This window comes from Dermacentor variabilis, chromosome 5 (assembly GCF_050947875.1).
Source record: "Dermacentor variabilis isolate Ectoservices chromosome 5, ASM5094787v1, whole genome shotgun sequence".
NCBI lineage: Eukaryota > Metazoa > Arthropoda > Arachnida > Ixodida > Ixodidae > Dermacentor > Dermacentor variabilis.
The window spans coordinates 96,517,504-96,534,438 of NC_134572.1; the positions used below are offsets into that span (position 1 = coordinate 96,517,504).

General features: G+C 43.6%; 1 protein-coding gene across 1 annotated transcript in view; it reads left to right on the forward strand.

Moving 5' to 3' along the window:
* Positions 1-16,935, forward strand: part of timeout (circadian regulator timeout) — a 325,432-nt gene that overhangs the window by 27,088 nt on the left and 281,409 nt on the right. The window contains exons 9-13 of the mRNA XM_075693090.1: positions 1,453-1,670; positions 3,319-3,422; positions 4,155-4,233; positions 8,188-8,336; positions 10,914-11,058. Coding sequence (XP_075549205.1) covers positions 1,453-1,670; positions 3,319-3,422; positions 4,155-4,233; positions 8,188-8,336; positions 10,914-11,058 — 695 coding nt within the window. The remainder of the gene's footprint in view (positions 1-1,452; positions 1,671-3,318; positions 3,423-4,154; positions 4,234-8,187; positions 8,337-10,913; positions 11,059-16,935) is intronic.

Genomic DNA, 16,935 nt, shown 5'->3' on the forward strand with positions numbered 1-16,935 from the left:
AGACACCCATGCATGGAAAAAAACGCGGCTTCGTAGTTGCACCGTAGAAGAGCTGCTGAATGCGCGCCCTCTCTCGGAATAAAAGGGAAGACGGTTCGAGCTGAATGGGAAGCATTCGGGGAGACAGACATGGAGAGAAGGGGAAGGGGTGTGCTTGAAGTCACCGCTGCCACTAGATGCCCCCTCACTTCCAAGATGTCCCATTGCCATTCTTGGCCGCTACTGTGGTTCATTTGTGAGCCTCGCTTCCAGACAGGGAAGCGTAGTCACTGAAATTGGGTGACAAGACACACGACCACCGGGTTTCAGTGTCACTTTGTGGCATCAGTGTGTGCCTTTTGAAAATGCCTTAAGAAAATGACGATATTTTTACGACCACTGAACCTGCTGCGACCAATAAGTGATATTGTGTGCGACCGCCACTGGGTCCCAATTATGGTGTTTGGGGCGTTCAAACGACCTGGCCCACAGCTGCACGGGGTGACCGAGTTTTCTTAGTGCTGGTAGAGCAGCCTGCTGCCATGTGCAGACTATCGTCAGTAGCTGTGGTTTCGTGGGAACTGCAGCTGCCGTGGTGGCTTCTTGCAGGAGGTGTTTGGCCTGAGGGCTGATGCGTAGACAAAGGGGAGCGACGCGGGCAATTGGCGGTTGCAAATGCGAGCTCAAGCCTGGCCTCTGATGCTGGGGGACATCAAGGCCAGTACTTGTGGAGTCTAACGTAGGGGAGAGGGAGACGACACGTGTCTTTCAGGGAACCTATCTCCTTGCACATTATAGGTTGTGTTGCTGTTTTGACCAGTGCTGTGTCCATCACGAAAGTTTAGGTGCTATTAGTTACAATGGTATGAGCCCCCATGTGTGATTGGCTGGTTTGTGACTCTTTCTGCAACTGAGGGGTTAAAGAGTCATGTTTGTGTTGTGTAAAAGACAGCGGAGGTTTGGGCTTGGACTGGACAGACACGTCATTTGAATAAAGCGTCTCTTTACCGGACAACGGCTGTCCCTTTGCGCTGTCACTATGCACTTGAGTCATCGAGGTGCGCCGACTTCTGGCCTTGAACACCTTCCCTCTTTAGCTAGTGTTGACGCTAGCAGAGGGAAAAGGGAAATGAAATTAACTGGAGCCTTGTAGTAAGTGGTTTATGTTACCATAGAACACATACAAAATTTGACGGTGCATTGGCTGCTCATTATTATATCTGATATATTGTATCACTATTAGTGGTTTTGACAGTAGTATTGAGGTTTTACTGTATCGGTGTAACTGTACTGTTGGTTGTGTAGGGTTTTTCTTGTTCTAGCAAGTGTGATCCAGCCGAATGGTATTTTTTTTCTCATAAATGTTGCAGGATGCATACTTTCCAGCTTTTGTTGTGGAAGAAAAGTTGGTATTTTCTGTAAAAATGTCTGAAATGGGAGGTGTCAATCACAGTAACTGTGCCTCTTTTGCAGAGCTTCCTGCAACGCAACAAAGCCCTGTCACACGATGAAGGCTACTACTTTTGGGCATTGAAGTTCTTCATGGAGTTTAATCGTCATAACGGCTTCGATGTCAGCCTTGTTAGTGAGACCATATGCAAAGAGGCATTCCACTATGTGCAGACGCAGCTTGAACAGTATTATGAAATGATGGTCACTGACAAAGGCAAGATTCGTATCTGGTCAAAGAGGTTCGTAGACCCATCTATGTACTTGCGTTATTTCTAGGCATGCCACCTTGTTTTACGTGATCATTCAGGAAGGCTAAAAGAACTTGGAAGTACTGAAAACCAAATGGGAACAGTTCCTGGGAGAACAGATGGCTAACTGCAAAGTTTTATAATGCCCATTCTTTACCTATGTTGCACATCTATGACTGAAGAAATGAATAGTGGATTCCAGATAGGAATCATTGTATATAGTATAATGTCTATTTTGTCTTTATTTTTTACATGAACATTTATAGTGGTTACTGTAGTTCATAATTGTATTATTGTAAATATGCAGAACTTTAACTGTTAAATGTTTTGGGTTAGTGCAGCTTGTCAGCACAATGCTGATTAATATTGCTTTGTATGTGCTCAGCTCATCAACACAATAATCCTGCATTCAAAGTGATTTCGGTGATCTTGGCATGTCCACTTAGATTTTTTTCTACTGCATAGACAGCTGTAGCACCAGCATTTGAAATCCGCGGTTATTTCACTCTTTCCTGTCTTACTACACAGATGTTTTCACTTGTTCAGTACCTTGAAGGTTGCACTGATTCAGTCTTCATGTTCTACTACATGGCAGCCATTTCGTCAGCAGTGGAGGGGCGCATTTATTGTAGTCTTTGTTTTCTACTACATCAATGGCAGCACTTTGTCAGCTCTCAAAGAGAGTGTTTTGGGATCCTGCACCTTTTGCATCTTTTGGCAGATTAGGAATGATGGCGTCTGCCACTGACTGCATGCACGGGAGTTGCACGAGCAAAAGAAAGTGGCTGCTTGACTCTGACAGTGAAAGTGAGAGTGAAAGCGATGTACTAGAGTTTTATTCTTTAGTTGAAGAGGACGATGATAATCTTCTCATTGCTTCTACTGAAATTGATGATTTGGAAAGCGAAGATGTATATATCGCACAGTGAAGAGGTAAAATGAGATTTTCAGGCTTAAAACATGAAGCAGATGGCTTGAAAAAGCTTTAAAAGGGTTTTAAATGGGGTGGCATTAGAAAACAAGCAAAAAAAAAAGCTTACTCTTGGTAAAAATAATAAAGCACTAAGGGTTCAATGTTAATCAGAATGGTCATCACCATGCTGTACACTGTTTGTCAAAAGAACTAAAGCCACTATGACCACATCTAACACTGGGATGTCTATGGTCAGCGACAACATAATAACGCAATGGCAAAAACACCATTGTCCTACTTGATGAAAATTTATATAGATGCACCAGTGAATTACATACCTGTCAACCCTGCCAATTCTTCCGAATTGTCCATAAGGTTTACAAATTTGGGCTCGTTTTACGATTTTGTGAATCTTGCATGGAGCTTTACGAAAAATAAATTCTCTCTGCAAAAAGCTTTCTCTTGTAGCTTTCCGAACCTTCTCTTGGAAGTCACCTGATGGTAAAAGAATGCGAGAAGTATGTTTGCTTCGAGCAAGTTTATCCTGACGAATACGTGAGGCTGTTGAAATCAGCAACAGTAACGTTGCTGAAGAAGTCACTGTTATCTAAAAACAAGGTGCTGCTTGTCATGGTTTGCTGTTCCAAGTTTGCTGCTTGTGCGCTGCGTCTAAAGCTCTAGGCCTAAGACTTAGTTTTTCTTTTTTTGCTTTTGCACCAAATTTAGGCTTCATGTTGGCTTGAAAGCTTATCAGGAGTTGCTGCGAACCCTTGCTGCCATGGACAGCAGCCCTGAAGAAGCTGTCCGAGAAGCAGCCAAAGTTCTTAAAGGCATGTGTTGTGATTTTTTAGTTTGTTTGAAACCTTCTTTTCGATTCTTTATGACCTCATTGTTTATTTCTTTCTTTCTTATCTAGTTCCTGTTCCCTTTTATTAGATCGCTGACCTGTTTCAGCTTTGCTCCCTGAATTATTTTCAGCCATGTAGCATGTTGCATTCCCTAACTCTTGCATTTGTGTCTTTTAAATGCCATTCATGTGTTGTTATGTTGTTATGGTCTTTTACTTGGCTTTAAATGGTGCAAGGAACAGAGGGATGTAGAGCAATGGTGGGGATTGAAATCAGTTGCTTACATTTCTACACACTGGCTCAAAATAACATGGTAGACATAGAACTTATTTGAAATCACCTGTGTAGTTTGGCACATAGGCGCAGTCATATCTGGTTGAGACAGGTTAAGCACTAAGTCTTCATGAGATTACATTGCTTCATTACAAAATAAGGATACATAAGGATTTGGTAAGGTGCTGTAGCCAGTGTAGCTAGTGCAGCTAATGCAGTAAAATGATGGTAAAAGTCACTGCACAAGAAAAACATAATTATGATGAAAAAATTTGTCTTGTGCTCACATTCTCTTTGTCTGTTGTCACTGTTTCAATTTTCTCAAGAAAAATAATGAGGACCTAAATGATGCAGCGGATCTGTCTGAAGATTTTTGTTTTCATGTTTGTGGATTTATTTTTTAAACAAAACATAGACTAATTGCAGTTTTTACTTTTCTAGGCACAATCTTCTACCTTCCTGAGTATAGAGAAATTGTCCTGCATCTTCTGTTGAACTTCAACGAAATCGTGCAACCCATGTAAGTAATGTTGCAGCGGGAAGTGTTGTCTGTCATGGAAAGCAAATTAAAGACCAGCTCTTTAAGTTGTACTTCTGCCTTTCCACAAATGCACGTCCATCTAAAGAGTTGTTTCACTGCCATTCGATTGGGGCCATATGTAAAAAATTTTAATGACATTCACCTTAAAGTCATTTGCAACCTAAGAATTTGCTACTACATATTCATTCATGAAATGTGTACTCTTGCACTCAGCACTTATGCTGGATATGAGACTATTTATGTGGGGCAGTAAGTATGCCATGTAACAAAATACTGTACGTTTCAGTAACCAAAGTCTACAAAAGTATAAACAGGTTACACTGTAGTGAATTCTCATCATTGGATTTGGCTGCTAGTGGTTTCTTTTATATGTTGTTGACTGGGAAACAAAAATTTGCATCAGCTTGTGCTAAGTAACCTCAATACAGTTTAACCTTTATATAATAAATCGTTAAAATTAAGAATTTGCTTCGTTACTATAGAAATTTCATTACATGGAAATTCGACCTTTGATGCAAATAGTAACAGTCACTAATGGATTTTCTTTACATAGAAGGGGCCCCAAAATTTTCTGAATTATTGAACTATTTGTAAAGGCTAATGTGATTGAGAAAAAGATTAATTTTGTTGAATTTGAGAGACGGCGATAAAAGATACAGTAAGCCAGCTATGCATTCACGTCCACTCCACCCGATGCCTCCCTGCAGTGGGACAATGCTATCATGAAAAGTTCAGGCAGCAGGGAATGTGCCTCCGAAATTCAAGATTATGCAACCTCCAGTACTAAATGCGCCATGCCACGCCCACTCTTTGCTCTATTGTGCTGACAGCCATGCACAGCCGAGGCCATGCTGAAAAAGAAGAGATGCGCGCCAACCTGCCCCCCACTTTCAACCGTCTCCCCTTGTGCGCACTTGATCGTGTTGTCGCGCGCTCGCTCCCTCCCCTTCTGCCCCTTGCTCTCGCAGGAAGATGGTGCTCATTAAAGGGGCCCTGAACCACTTTCTTATCGAAGTCCAGGAATGTATTTGGGGTTAAATTAGACTATTTCAAAAATACTTTGTGCGTGAGTAAAAAGTACTTCAATGCATTCGGCAGAAGCGCAGCTTTTGGCGATCATACATCCCGTTCGCGGTGCTTCCGCTCCTTCTTCAATGACTTGCACGGCGAAGGCTTCGGCGGAGCTGGACGTGCCCGCAATGCTCCGCCTACTGAGCACCACCATGGTGCGCAGTTCAAATTTGATTTTGGATGTTCACTGAAACACCGCTATTTTCGGTTTTGGTGCCTACGACGTGCCAAATGCGGTTATCCTCAGTGAGCCACAGTGTGCTCAGGCAGCGGACTCGTCGTGGCACCCCATGGTGGAAGCTGTATCTATGCTACATTGGCAGACCACAGCTATTTTTAACTGCAGCGTTTGATTTGTGCATGACAAGGCTTGAGTGTGCGCTCATGCTCATGTGCTCCTGTCTGGCTGTGCTATGTGGTGCCGACTTTGTATTTGCACCAGCGTGACTGACGGATAGTAGCCACAACCAACTTGCGCATTTTGAAGCGCTGCTAATACATCAATACGAAGTGAAGTCTGCCAAGGCATCTAAGCAGGAGCAATCAAGAGCGAGTGCATGCTGGCAAGCATGCATGTGGTCTGATCTTAAGTTTCACGTAGTTCAAGGCTAGTTGAGGGTCCAAAACTAGGCGAAATTACGAAACCAGATGACTACGACACTGACAAGAAGGGTCTGTTGGTATTTGTTTGTTAAGCAATCAATGTCGGTATTTTGTTTCTTCATTTGGGTCATTGTTTCATCGTATTTGTTAGACATTGCTTGCACACACCTTTCAGCGGCATCAATGGGGTTTATATTGTAGAACCTCGTTCATATCTGTTAAAAAAAACCCGCGAAAATAAACTTACCAACCGGTAAACGTACAATATGAAGCACAGGTAAACCTCGATACAATGAAGTCGGCAAAATTGGCAATTTGCTTCGTTATATTGGAATTTCGCTGTGCAGTTAAACCTCGAGTATGCTACCAATGGCATTACACACCACATGCTGTAAAACAGATAGGTGAAGATGCTTATCGCAATAGGCTTGGTGGCTATAGCTGTGAATGCGGTGTGCGACGACCCGGGTGGAGATTTGCTGGTACTGGAATGAGAAGCTGTGCGCACCATCATTTTCACGCGAGATGGGCGGCTGTATACTGTTCTCGATCGTGCGCGCCTCGCACCTTTTCTTGTTTACATGGGATCTAGCGACTGGAAAACTTATTGTATAATTGCAGTTTGGCAATGTACTGAGCGTTGGTGCCAAAGAATCGTGTTTTCCAGGAATGTATGAATCGGTCAAAAATGAGCATAGTTTTGTTGGGTCATTTTTTGTGTTCTTGATTGCGAACGTTGGCACCGGGAAAACATATGCAGTGGGACCGTATCAACGAGGTTCTGCTATAATGCCTTCAAGAGTGTCAACTTTCAATTTGATTGTTAGCAGCACAGAGAGCTTCTGGTGTATTTTAGCAATTTCTTTGCAAGGTCTACTTTGGGATCCATTCTTTTCTTTTGCATTACTTTGGCTACTTCAAGCATTTGAGATATCACAGCCTGTGCATTTCCAAGAGATTCTGGCTTCTACTGATTTCTGTTTGCACGCGCTCTCCGTTACACCTGAGCGTGAACCAAGATGATGCTCATAATTGCACTCTGAACAGGATAAAAAAGGGGGGGGGGGGAGTGTTTGTGGAGTGCAGCGCCCGTCCTTTGAACCCACTTGCTAATGTGTGATCGAGACACTAACCGAAGTAGTGCTGCTGCTGGATCGGCATGTGGCCTTCATTATTCACGGTTCAGTGCCCTAAGATTAATCTTGAAGGCCAGTGCTCTTGATGAGAAAGTCGCAATAATGTGTAGACAAGCATTTTTTTTTTCTTTCTTGCACCGCTTTACACACTGCAATGCAGCACCCGTTGACCATACGGCTGCAGTTCGAAATACCATGTTCCATAAACGGCGCCTTCATGCAAACACACACGCAGAACTTTATTTCATTTTTCGTAAACACATGTAATAAATCACTTGCACTGCATAATGGTATTCGATATACTCATTACTCAATGCCTGCATTGCCTGTTATGCAGCAGTAGCCCCATGCATACTGAAATGTTTGTTGGGCATTTTTATTACATATAAAGGCAAAAATAGCGCAGTGCGGTAGTAAGCGTGCTTGTATTGAAACTGTGCTGTGTCGACACCGACCTGACTGAACCACAAATTTTACATGACCGTGCCCCACATGTTTGTTTTAATAGGGCGTTCAAACAGCCAATACTGTTGTCATCCATTGGCAATAAAATTCCACCAGGCAGTCACCGCTAAATTCAAAAAATCTGAGTTGATTTCAGCTCACGTGTTACAAACTATCCTTACAAGCACGACAGTGAACCCAGCCACCATGGACCTGCCAGTCACACAGTGAAGATTCTTGTGCGCTGCTGCTGCGTGGGTTTCTCACTGACTATTGTAGTGCGGATGGGGTGTGCAATGGCTTTGTTAAATCTAAAATACAGTGCAAAATTTTTAAATCTCTAGATCGGTAAATTCTGGAAGTGAATGAGGAGAAACGGAATCGTGTCGGATTTGTTCTGACCGCTTACGGAACCTATGGGTTCGGGGAGACCCTGATGTACAATGAAAATAATGACACCAAGTAAATTAAGGTACTAGGCACCTGATGTAATTTTTTTCTTGCGCTCCTTCAGCAGGGTTGACATTTTTGTGCGCACAAAATTGTCTGCTTTGGCATTATTTTATGCAATCTTAAATGCCGGGGACAACCAATTTTGTAATGTTCGTAAGTCTGGTGTTAGCACTATTTCAGATAGTTTGCTAATATTGATCTTCCTTTCCCTTGCTCATCAATTCAGCTCCTACCTGCGGGACTTGGTGGAAATGGTTCATGTCTACGTTAAGATGCTTCAGCACTTTGCCAAAGGCCACCGACATATTATAGTAAAGGAAAAGGCCAAGGCACGGAGAAAGTCAAAGAAGAAGAAACCAAAAGAAAGTACCCCAAGTAAGTTATACTTATTACATGTGTACGTTTGGGCTGCAACGTTCAAACAAAACTATTAGGCTGTGAAGCTTGAACAAGGGAGGTACGCTCGCAACGACAATAAAAATTCAGTCCTTTGTGTCTTTTGTTGAAGTTTTGTTTAATGAGTAGAAATATAGGCAGCCTTCCTTGAATGCCCAGAAATGTGGCTAGAAACGTGATCACTTGCAGAATGATTGGTCGGCATAATTTAAACAATCCATGGCTTGTGTCGCAATACAACAAAGACAGTCTAAGTTGGCAGCATTCCACCGGCTCTGGTGAGTCAGTAGTGGCTGTGTGTGAGAAGTAGGATGGACATTCAGGCTGGAAGTAGTTGGAAACTTTGGAAACAGTTCATGCTTGAAACTACACTGTGAAAATGAGTAGGATAAAAAAAGGAGAGAATGGAACAGGTTTGATTCCCAGCTGTAATGGCTGCATTTCAGTGGTGTGCAAGAATGCTTCTGTGCTTAAATTTAGATGCACATTGATAATCAAAATTTACCTAGAGCCCTCTAATCATGACCTTGGTTTCACTTATTCTACTCGCCCATCGCATAGCGAGGGCCTCAACTTTGGCAGCTTTTATGCCATTAGGTAGCATACGAGGGTTTATTGGTTAGTTGCCTGCTCCAAGGTTCATAACTGCAGCTGCATGTTATAGTCGAACCCACTTATAGCAATATTCTAATACCATGAAAATTTTATTGTTATAACTGATAATTGTATTAAATGGCTTGCATGAAAAAATCGAAATGGGGGGATGGCAGAGCTGATCTTATGTTGAATTCCAATGGCAGAGTCGGAGCCAGTTTTTCTGCTCGTTTCGGAGCAAGTTTGTTCCAATGACAGAGTGAGGGCGGGAGTAAGGTGTTCCAATGAGAGAGTCGGAGTGGATTCAGAGTGGGAGTCACTCCGTGGAGCAGAAAAAGATGCTCCGCCAAAATCGGCGGAGTGGACCGGAACTCTGCGTGACATATTTCCATGGTATTTCCTTTACCACGTTTGTCTGCTGGGAGGCGCCACGGGTCACGACTCGCGAGGAAGCAAAAGCTGCTGCACGCTTGGCGAGATATCCATTCCGCACTTAAAAAAAACAACAGGTGAACGGCGCTGTAGACAAGTGACCAGTGCGGCGGTGCTGGGAGCAGACAGCGGAAGGAAATGACAACACGCAAGGCATCCTAGGTAACTCAGAGATAGAAGTTCCGCTTCCGCCTTGCTCCGGCGGCGCAGGTTGTGTTCCACTCGCGGATTTGGAGGCGTTGCTCTACGCCAGAGTCGAGTGCTCGCTCGCAGAGTCTGTCGGCTGCTCCGACTCCGCCATTGGAATTCAACATTAGAAAACTATTATGGCGGGGAGGCCAGTGCCCCTCCCCACCACCTTCCTCCATCTGGCTGCTAAGTGTGCTCACTAGTTTAACTGCTTTAACAAGCTGCCGCTGTCCGCGTTAAAGAATGGCACTGCTATAACTGCAGAGGGGTCCACAGGTGGCAAGCGATAGGCAGGCACCACCGAGGCAACGCTTTGGTAGCCCTATAAGGGGCCTTTTAAAAAAGGCGAGGTTGCCGCAGCAGCCTGTCAGCTTGAGAAATCAAAAAGAAATGCTGAGGCAAGATCACTACAAGCGTCTCGCCACCATGTATGTCGCACTGGATTGTACAAGAAAACCCTGTGTTAGTCAGCCTAGCATGCTTGACGTGAAGCTTGCTGCCATCCTTCTCCAAAGTATCCAGGTACTCCATGTAGTGTAGCGGAAAGTTCCTTGCTAAAATAAAGCCCCGGAGGAACTGAATCATCCACTGGGCCTCCTGTGAGGACAACGTTGAGGCAGCCTGCCCTACTGCATCGTTGCTGCCATCATCAGCCATCTTTCATTTCCACGGCAAGTCAAAAGAGGCTGAGAAACCAGGTGGCTAGGAACAATTTTGATGCAACCAACAAACGTGAACACGGGCGATTACGCTGTTTGCAGAACTGCGCCAAATGAGGAGCCATTGAGCAAGATGCGAGCAGCGCAGTTGGTGCGGTCTATTCGTGTTTTGGAGAGTGGGGCGGCGTAGAGATATGGGTGTTTAGAGGGGTGGAAGGGCGATGGGAGAGAGGCGCACGGAGTAGGCTGGAAAATGAGCACGCGGCAGCCATTCAAGCAGCGGGCCATCAAGCAGCGGCTCGAATTTCTTGTTTTCTTTTCTTATTTTCAAGGATTTCACATTTCACTACCTTTCGGCTCGGACGCTGAGCAGCCAGACTTCGTTGTTATAACCGATAATGTGGCATCAGGGCATTGTAGTATGTGGGTTATTTCACCATGCAAAACATACAAAAGTTGATGGTGCAGCAGCTTCTCATTGTTATATTGTTAAAACCGGTATCGTTATAAGTGGGTTCGACTTTATACTTTTTTAAGATACTGCTTCAATGCCCTCTTTCATGACTTTGTAGAGCTGCCAAAAAGACTGAAACGATGACTCAGAGATGCAATAAAAGTGTTTCTTCCATCATTCGAGGCTGCTGCTGATTGAACTATTGCATTTGTGGATATTTCCGTTTAGGCAATGCTGTCAGTGAAGAAGTACGGCAACAAGAATGGCTTGAAGTGTCGTCCGAAATTTCCATGGCTCTGCAAGGTGAAGAGGAGCTTCCCGATGACATTGTTCCATACGACTCTACATTGGACAACACTGAGAATGAACAAAAGTAGGCATTATGCGTGCATGCATCTTTTTAATAAATAAAGTTGCACCTCTTTTTTAATGAAGTTGCAACCAAAGCAGATATAGTAATACCTTCATTATATTCAGTATTCTTTATAAGCATATGTTTGTTGCAGGCTGACATTACCAAGAAACATTTTAGATTTACTTTGTTGTGTCTTATATGTAATTCATTATACAGTAGACTTTGGTTAATTAGATATTTTGATTAATTTGATCCCTACTAACGGTCCGAGCTGGCTCCCATACATTTATGGGGGACCAAGGTTTTGTTATTTCGATCTTGAAATTAGCCTATGCTGAAAATGTCTGTATTGTCTGTAATATAGCTGATGCCTTTGTATAAGTCACATCCCCCACTTTTCGTAAGTCAAAGAAAAATTGACTTATGAGTCACACCGGTATATAAGATGCATTTATTATAACTGGATTTACAAAATGAAATGACACATGCATATGTACAATCATCATGAAGTGCTAAGCTTATCCATTTCAGGGCAGTAAATTTCCCCCAACAAAATTTTATGAGCCACAAATTCTCGCAGAAAAAAATCTTCAACCAACTCTCCTCTTAGGCATAATAAACCAACCCTTATTGTACTGCACTTGAAGGCCTCATCCTCTGATACAGTGCCCAAAATTTCAGCCACTTCAGCCAGCAGCATCACTAGGTTGTCGACTTCTGAGTAACCTTTACATGACCTAGGCACATCCCTGGTATTGCTTTTCCGGCGTGTAGCAGTGGCCTTCATTGCTGCTACGCTACTGCTGTTGCTGGACGGCCTACTCGGTGAACCCTAGGAGTTGACATTTGTAGCAACGGTCTCACCTCTGTTAATACAAAATTAAGTTTCTTTCAGGATGCTGCCACACGCAGTTTCATGAACTAAGAAGGATGCACAGTTTGGTTGCGCCAGAATGAACAGCTGTAAGCACATATATAAGTTGTGCCGTTGTACAAGATGCACCGACAATAATTTAAAGGAAAGTGTTTTATAGATTGGAAAATACAGTAGAACTTGACTGGTCATCGCACATGTGCCCAACCACTAAATCACTGCAGTCATGACTCCAACAGCAGCAGTGTCTGTCATGGTAGTGCTTGGTATAGAGTGAGTGCGTCGAACACACGTCATCTTCTGTTGAAAACGGCTATTTTCATCTTGCCCCAGACAGTCATTAAAGGGAAAACGGTAGCTTGCAATGAATTATTAGAGTATTTACCTGATTCTATCACATACCTTTTTGTCTTTCGTGAAATATGAGGCTGAAAATTGTATGCGTTGTGCAGTCAGATAAGAAGCGAAAACCACTTTCACAACATTTGTATGCTTTACCGCGTAACCTCAATGCCTTTCAATGAAGCTGACTTTAGGACACCGGCCGCCATTGTGCAGCATTCTGTATTAGACCCGTGTCTATATTTCTTGCTAAATATACTGAGTGCAAATTAGATTTCTGCTTTGTTTAGGAGCTTCAATGCCATTTGTACATACATAGAAAGTGGGTGCGGCAGGCATTTGTTTCGGGGGCTTGTTAGAATTGGGCAAAAGCTGCCAACTGATTCAGTGGTACATTTGGTATCTTTTTGTGCTCCTTGTTTAATTCACCTGTTGAATAACTTGATCAATTTCTTTGGTCCCGTTAGGGTCGAATTATCAAAAGACAACTGTATTAGAAGAATACCTCTGGTTACGTAACCACCAAGCGAGAATCATGCAATTAGTACAGGTAAACCTTGGTATTACAAACTTCAGTATATGTAATGAAATTTTGATATATTGAAGTATATTTCACTTTTGATGACTTGTCCATAGAAGAACATGTACAGTTGGATCCCGCCACAACGAAATTCACCATGCCCGAAAAAAGATTCGTTCTCGCAGAACTTCGTTATCACAAAAATTTGATCTGACACGTAGAAATAATTGCCCAAGCAGCAGCAAAAACATTTGATGCCAAAAATCTGTAAGCTTGGCTTGCTTGCGCTTCACGGAGAGCAACGCCGTCACACCATTTTCACATTCAGTCAGCAGACCCGTCCCGACATCGTCATAACAAACAGCAACGAAATTCCTGATTACATCGAAAGCGTCCATCACCTGTGAGGCAGTTGCCTCAGCAGGCATGTCCTGTACGTCATCTTTGACATCGGAAGAGTACTCATCATTCCTGGTGGCTTTGATAATCTGCTCATCACTCAGCTCTTCGTTAACCATAACACCAGCGCTGATGTATTCGTCAAGCTCGAGATTAGGCGGCATGTTTCCTATTTTTTCCAGCGTTTTCCAGGCGGCCGTGATCCCTGGTGCCGCTATGGTGCCATGTTATGGCGGGCATTGAAACGGTTCAGCCAGCGAACGCTGGCTTTAAAATCGTCAATGCCGAGTAGGCACACATAGTTCAAGGCTTTTTGCTGGACAAGGCTTCTGGTGAGGGGGACGTTCTTGGCTCGTGCTTCAACAAACCACGCATGCATCGCTTTGTCCAACTCTTCATAGAGAGGCTACATCACCTTTTTGTGCTTGGAAGATGCGCCTGAAGCAAGTGCCTTTTTCACACTGTCCTTATTTCCTAGAATCTTAGACTGGAAACTGGCCGGAATCCCAAAGTCTTTAGCGATTGCCGCTTTCTTCCTTCCACTCTCCGCTTGGGCGATGATTTCAGCTTTCTGCTCAAGGGAAAGGGTTTTGCGTTTCTTCACTTGCGTTGACATCTTGTCCCACGCATGGATGAAAGCTCGTCGTCGTCAAAGAGACACGCTGCGAGTGACGCAACCACGAAAAAAAGCCAAAATGGCGAAACTACACTCACATGATTTCATGCTTACTATGGCTTTGGACTTGACTTGGACTTCTCTTTTGCCAATAACACTTGTTTCGGTTTCAATTTCGACCGCGAAAATTTCGTTGAAGCAGGAACGCTCACCAAAAATGGCTCGTTGTGCAGAGAAACTTAGGGCATTAATTTCTATGGGATACTGACGGGGAAATAAGAATTATTCGTTGTCCTGGAAATTTCGTTGCAGCGGTATTCATTGTGGCGGGATTCAAGTGTATTTTGAACTTCAGTATAACGAAGTGTGTTTATACAAAATTTCAATATAATAAAATTTCACTGCCACTGGGAAGGAATACAGAGTCAGTAAATGGAAAGTTTCACATACGCAGGTGGTCAAATGGTTGAATTGCGAGCAGCTGCTCGTGAATGCACCTCTCAAATAGCACACCACGTGACCAAGAGTGACTGCCAACGCCAAGCAGCATCATGTTCGGTATAAAGAGCAAGTGTGATAAGATCCTGTCGCGCGCCGCGCGCTGTATGCTTTTGTGTGAGTAAAAGCATGTGAGGGTGTGCTCAAAAGGATGATGGCTTGATGTGCGCTGGGTTGAGGAAGGAAAGAGGAGAGGGGAGCGAGCTCGCGGTAACATGGTGAACCACACAGGAGGAGATGTCTCCTTTTCTAGCACGGCCATAGCTGCAGATGGCTGTCAGTGCAGCTGAGTGCATATGCAGCTCGTGCACTCTGCTTTAGAAGATAATCTGCTAGGTGTGCTAATAGGGGGCGTACTGAGATGACATGGTATTGTACGCTGTCTTCCCGTGCCTTTAGTTCTGGAGGTTGCATTATCTTGAGTATTGGAGACACGTGGAAGCATGGGGCAGACAAAGCATTTGCTCCCCTCTGCCGGCACTTTCCATGATAGCGTCATCCCACTGCGTGCGACACTATCAGTTGCAGGGTAGGGTGGGCGCCAAAGCATAGCTGGTGTCGCTTCGTACTGCCATTGTGAAGATACCGTCGACGTGGCATGAAACTGCATCCTTCGTCACCACCTCTCATATTCAACAAAGTAATTTTTTTTTCTCATTCAGATTTGCTTTTTTCTGATTGCCTGTTAATTCGGTAAATGTTGCAGCCCTTTTTGTGTAAGAGAGAGAGAGAGAAAAAACGTACTTTGCTCCAGAGGTGAAGTTGTGCAGAGTACCTGCGGGTGGGTCCTCAGTATAAAAAAAATCTATTGGCGACTGTACTTATTTGCATAACAGGTTGAATTTTATTCAAATGAAATTTAGACACAACAAAGCAAACTCCCTATTTCACCAACTTCATTATATCCAGGTTTAACTGTATCGCAAATATCATAATGCACTTAACGTAATATAATGTGTATGATGCAATATGATATGAGTGCATGCTTACAGTTCTTTTTGTACTGCTCGGTGATGTTCACAGCACTCCGTTCATGTTTCCTGGTATCACAGAGATTGCGGAGTGATCTACACAATGTGACAAGTCTCTAAAGCGCGGAATTCGTGTCTCACTTCTATGACTTCACTTGTTTAAAATGAGGTAAAGTGCTTTTGTTGCGAAAGCAATTATGTGGATGCTCCAGGCAAATTTTCGCCATTGACATTGCTGTGATGTTACAGACATATGTATGCAGTGGACTCTGGATACAGGAAACTCGCTTAAATGAAAAGGCTGGATAAATGGCACAAAGGTGTCAACATTGGTTGGTCACCTATAGGAACAATGTTAACAAACTTCGTTTAAGTGGAATGCTTGTTTTTGCCACCTCCAGTCAAACGTAATTGGAATCGAATGTGCTACTAGTTACTCTGCCGTCAAACAGCATATGAAACAAGAGTAAGTCAACGAGCATGCCGCTTGCTGATGCTAAATAGTGGAGAAAATCCTATCTGTTAACCAGATGTGCTGTCGAGGCATTAACGCTGTTCTGTGGCATTGATGCCTATTTTTAGCTTTCTTTGGTGCATTGTGACGGGGACATTGACAATTGCTTTGTGTGAAAGAAGGTGTGATATTCCAAGCGCAATGCAATGAAGAGTTTTTTTCACTGCAGTTACATTAAAACACTCAACACTGTTGAAATAAAATGATTTTTTGTGATTTTCTCATTCTTAAATAAAACTTCCGATAAGTGAAACTATTTTCTGGGTCCCTTCGACTTCCATTTAAAAGGAGTCTACTGTATATATATATTAAAGAAATAAAGGAACACGAATAAGAATATACACTGGTGGCATTCTGTGCTGGTGGCCAGCACAGAGCACAGAAGCCCAGTACTCTAACCACTATGCCACACAAGCTTGTCTCAAGATACAGAATAGTACATCCTCAAGAAGTTCCCGTTCGTAAACTGGCACGTGGAGATTCTTGGCACGTTTTCAAATCGCCAACTATTTCTCATCTGTCCCACCTCACATGCAATGTCTGCAATGCCACATGCTGTGCTCCACATCACGCTAGCACTGTCAGACGTATTGTAGTTGACAGGGCACTGTTACTGTTACTGTTAACGGGAAAACCGAGAATTCTCAGGGATTTTGAGTAGTCTGAAAAAACTCAGGGGAAAACTCAGGGAATTTGTGCTTCTATCAGGAATAATCAGCTGTAAATTTATTGCAAGGGACAAAAGTCATGGTAATGCTGGCTCGAGTAACAGACAGGAATCGTAACGAGTCGTTTTTGATGCCCTGTCGTCAGCTGGAGGAGTTGCCATTGTGCGGTCAACAATCGACTTTCCGGATACCCGATAATTCGGACAGCTTCGCGGCATCACCACGTACCCCATAGAGTCAATGTCAATGTATCAGAACGTCTGACGTTTCGGACACAAGAACCCTTTGCCGTCCGATTTTTCGCACATTTTGCAGTGACCCCAAGTCTGAAATGGCTTTAATCAAAGCCACCACCGCTGCCATTTTGATTACCTAGCCCCTTCGAACCAGCGCTCTCGCACACAGATCCGTTGGCAGCCATAGCCACCAACACTGCGGCAACGCTAGACCTAGCTGCTTCTATGTTTGCTATTAGGCTTCTTGCCATTACGTG